Below are 4,641 nucleotides of genomic sequence, written 5' to 3'. Positions count from 1 at the left end.
AATTGTAAAAAAAAGAAAACTTTCTTTTCTTCTTCTTCTCTCACGTTGGTTTGCATGGGAAAGGAAAGATGATGATAATTCTTCATCTTTCCTTCCTTATATACTAGATAAATAATAATAAATAATAATAAATATCTCATAAAAATATTAATAAAATAATATTTATCTAATTAATTAATTTAAAATATCATCAACATAATCATTACATTCTAGAATTCTCTTTCTTACTAATTGATCATTTTGCCCTTCATGATCTTTTAGAATTCCATCTTTGAGGCATCACTTAATTTGGTAAAATTGTGATTTAGTCCCTCATAATTTTCACCTATTCAATTTGGTCCTAATTCATCAATTTTCCTTAATTTCTAGATCATTCCACCCTTAAAATATTTGCACTATTGGTCCTTAAACTTCTTCATATTTACACTTTAACCCATCAAGTTTTAAGTATTTACTCTTGTATAACAAAACTTTTCTCACTTTTACAATTTAGTCCTTTCCTGAATCAAGATATCATAGTTTACTTCCCTTTTTATCACTTATTTCCTTATTTTTCTATATCAAAGATAATATCTTACTATAGTAATTTTTGGAGTATTACATCGCCCCTGTTGCCATTTATCATAATTCAATTGGCTAATGTGCCACAATAACAACCCATTAATGGATTAACAGAATTTTGTACGACATTGACTAGTTCAAATAATAACATTAATTAGAGTGACTAAATTGAGAAAAAATTTAGCTAGAGCGACCAAAATAGGACAAACTTTATTTTAGAGTGACATTGGATGTAGTTCACACTTATACTTTTATACGTGTCTAAAATTACTATTTTTTTAGAGAAGAAATTCATTCATGAAAAAATAAAGAACCAAAAGTGAACACAAAGGGGAGACGGACTACTAAACCCGAGCCAACAGGCTCACCCCATACACCCAAACCTAACGTCCATAATCTGCATTCGTATCAACATAATACATAATTTCAACATTCTTCAAAAAAGATGCAAGGGAAAAAAAAATCAAAATCCCATTCCACGTGGTTTGCATATAACAGAGCCGTTCATGCCAACGAGTGGGCCACCTTATTAGCACACCAAGCGAGTGGAAAGACACAAAAACTAATCTTTTAGCATCAAACAATCATGTAGCAGCACACCTAGATCAGATGCATCAATTATATATGCTTTTTTCCTATCAAACTACATACCCATAGTAGCCCAAAACACATACATTTTACTACAGATATGGTCCAGCTTTCGATAATATGCAATCCTCCAAGACTTGATGAAAAATAAGGGAGCCACTAAACCCCCAAAACCCATTACAAAGCCAAGAGCTATGCTGACATAAAGCGAATTCACCTTACTTCCTTCACTGCTACTTCCATTATTTGCAATGTCAGTTGGAATACCTTTTGAGGTGCAGTTCTTTGTGAGAGGAGGTCCGCAAAGATGATTGCCCACGTAAGACAAGTTGTCAAAGCTTTGAAGCTGAGTGCTTGTTGGGATTTGTCCTGTCAAGTTGTTGTAGGACACATTGAAGTGATTCAAGAAATTCAAATTGGAGAAACTTGGAGGGATTTTACCATTTAGTCGATTCATGGACAAATCAAGAGATTCCATTAACTCCATGTTGCCAATGCTTTCTGGTATATTTCCTATTAGGAGATTCCCTGAAAAATTTAAAGACAATAGTCCAACGAGACTACCAATTTCTTTGGGGATCTCTCCTGTGAGACTGTTTGCTGAAAGGTCCATGCTGGTAACAAGTCCTAGTGTGCTACCATATTCATCCTCTCGTCCTTTCAACACCAATAATGCTTTAAAAAAAAAAGAGTCATCAACTGCATACTTCGAAAAAACAGAATTAAAGATTTTGTTTGTTGTGGCCATTGCACTTAAATTATTAAAACATTTTGGAATAACTCCAGAAATGTTGTTGTAGGCAAGGTCCAAGTTTTGAAGAGATTGAAGATCACAAATTTTATGAGGAATATGACCATCAAAGTTATTTGATCGAAGGCTTAGAATCACAAGGTTTGAGAGCTTATCACCAATCCATGCTGGTACACTTCCACTGAAATGATTTTCACTAAGATCAAACATAATCAAATTTGTAGAATTTTGCAATGTGGATGGCAATTCTCCAAACATTGTATTGTTTCGAAGGATTAGCATTGAAAGATTTATATGCCCTAAAGAAGGTGGGATTTTTCCGGTTAAATTGTTGCTTCCCAAATTTAGAATGTCCAAACGCTGCCAATGATTCCAACAATCTGGAATATCCCCTGAGATAAGATTTTTATCAATGTAAAGAACTCCCATAAGTTTCCCACTTGATGGATCACAAATTAATTGAGAAAGAGATCCTGAAAATGAATTATTTGACATATATAAAATTGTTAAAGTTGAGAATACTCTTGGCAATGGACCTATGAATCGGTTTGATCTCAAGTCAACAATGTCTGTCACATTCAAATATGAAATCTCTCCTGTAAGTTGATTAGAGGAAAGATTTAAATATTCAAATTGAGTGGGAAGGTTCAAAAACCAAGTTGGCATGACATCTGAAATTCCTGCATAGGAGATATCCAAATAAGACAATTTCTTTTGGAATTTTAGCCACTGGGGAAACTTTGGGCCAAGATGCCAGTGACCCAATTCGATCCTTTCACATTGAAATGGGGGAATCCAGCTTGAGTTTGGTTCAAATCTAAGCCGATTTTGTGATGCTGCTAGAGTTGTCAATCTCGTGAGATCAGAAAAATGGGTTTCTGATACAACTCCTTGTAATAGATTATACCCACAATCCAAAGTTTCCAAACTTTCTAGTCGTCCAAAAGATAGAGGAAAAGTACCATTTAATTGATTTTCTGAAACATCAAACAACTTCAAAGATGATAACTCCCCTATAGACAACGGAATTTGACCATTTAATTGATTTTCTGAAACATCAAAAAACTCCAAAGATGATAACTGCCCTATAGACAAGGGAATTTGGCCGTTTAACTGATTTTTTGAAACATCAAACAACTTCAGAGATGATAACTCCCCTATAGACAATGGAATCTGACCATTTAATTGATTTTCTGAAAGATAAAGGTGAGTAACAGAGCTCAAGTTTCCAATGGCACTCGAGATTGTTCCTTGTAACTGGGTATCATTAAGACAAAGGAACTGAAGACGGTTTAAACTATACAAGGAATTGGGTATGGATGAATTGAGATGATTCCCACTAAGATCAAGAACTTCAAGAAACGAGATGTTCCCAAAGTAATCTGGAATTGAGCCTTCCAAAGAATTGTGACTAAGATCAATGGACACAAGACCATGAAGACTAAATATCGACTTAGGTACTGAAGAAAAGCGGTTCCAAGAAAGATTAAGAACAACCAGTGATTTTGTAGAATTAAGACTGGTCGGAGATGGATCATTGTCTAAACCACATTCTGACAAGTGCAACTCTAACAAAGAAGGAAGTTTGAATGTTACCTCTACCCAATCAGTTGCTTTATGAAGATCCGCATAGCTCAAATCAAGGTACTGCAAGGAAGAAAGTCCAGAAACCCATTGAAGACTTTTTGATTTGAGATCATTACCTCCAAGATCAAGATACTGCAACTTTGAGAGATTCCCAAGGTTATGAGGAATTGCTCCCTGAAATAGTGCATCAGAGAGGTTAAGATATGTTAAACTCTCCAGCAAACCGAAAATTTTCGGGATATGTATGCTGCTAAAATCGTTATTGCTCAAGTCCAGGGAACTGAGATGCTTTAACTCCAGCAGTGAAGGATTTATTTTGCCTCGTAGTTTTGACCGCACGTAAGCTTCCCATTCAGCTAGTGGTGCGTCAAAATCAGGCTGTGAAAGAGGAGCAGCCAAATGCAGTTGGTTGACGTAGCCTGTTGAGTTATGGCAGATGACACCAATCCATTTACAGCAATCCCCTCCTTCAACCCATGAAGATAACCTGTTTGAAGGATCAATAAGATGATTCTTGAATTTCAAAAGTGCTTCTCTCTCACTTTGAATGCAAAGTAGGTTGGAATTGGCATGACAAATGGAAAAACAGAGAGCGGAAATGAGAAGAAGAAAAGGGAATAAGGAGATAGGAAGAGGAGTAGTCATGGTTGCAATTGCCATGGCTCACAACTCCAAATATATAGAGTAAGCTTTAGCTAAAACACAAAAATACATGAAGCGCAAGGAAGTTTCTTCCAACAAAATGCGTTAAATTGATAATAGCCTGTCGGAAATTTAATTTTCCATAAAATGTTATAAAGTTGAGTCAAAAAAAAGTCGATGAAGAAAGCCCCACTCCCACATTCTTTAAGACTTTTTAGGTCTTAAAAGCTAAAGGAGAAAAAAAAGAAGGAAAAGAAAATGGAAAACGCGGAATTTGACTAAGCAAAGCAAAATGTTGAAAACGAAGACTACTTAAACTTTTATTGAAAATAAATCAATTTATCTTAATATTCCTGTATGAACAAAACATAAAGTTTAGAAGCAGGTCAACTTAACCAAGTCTATGGGCTAAGTCCCACTCCCACTGTTAATATTCTTATTTTTCCAAAAGGGAAAATTAATAGATTAAACTAGTGAATTTTTAGTGAAATTTAGATTAAAATTTTATTGTA

General features: G+C 34.8%; 1 protein-coding gene across 1 annotated transcript; it reads right to left on the bottom strand.

Moving 5' to 3' along the window:
- Window positions 1-819: 819 nt before the first annotated feature.
- Window positions 820-4,212, bottom strand: LOC107962225 (receptor-like protein EIX2). The gene is made up of 2 exons (XM_016898547.2): window positions 1,591-4,212; window positions 820-1,518 (listed from the first exon to the last, which is right to left on the bottom strand). The coding sequence occupies exons 1-2, from the start codon at window positions 4,145-4,147 to the stop codon at window positions 1,205-1,207; spliced, it is 2,871 nt and encodes a 956-aa protein (XP_016754036.2). The 5' UTR covers window positions 4,148-4,212; the 3' UTR covers window positions 820-1,204.
- Window positions 4,213-4,641: the final 429 nt, after the last annotated feature.

Source organism: Gossypium hirsutum, chromosome A11, assembly GCF_007990345.1.
Source record: "Gossypium hirsutum isolate 1008001.06 chromosome A11, Gossypium_hirsutum_v2.1, whole genome shotgun sequence".
Lineage (NCBI taxonomy): Eukaryota > Viridiplantae > Streptophyta > Magnoliopsida > Malvales > Malvaceae > Gossypium > Gossypium hirsutum.
This window is presented reverse-complemented; position numbering and strand designations above follow the sequence as displayed.

What these genes read in the sequence shown, in the direction of transcription:
- LOC107962225 (XM_016898547.2), bottom strand. Translation starts at nt 4,147, where the DNA reads ATGGCAATTGCAACCATGACTACTCCTCTTCCTATCTCCTTATTCCCT. An exon ending in GTCCATGAATCGACTAAATG is followed by an intron (nt 1,519 to 1,590) that starts GTAAAATCCCTC and finishes ACAACTTGACAG; the next exon opens with GACAAATCCCAACAAGCACT.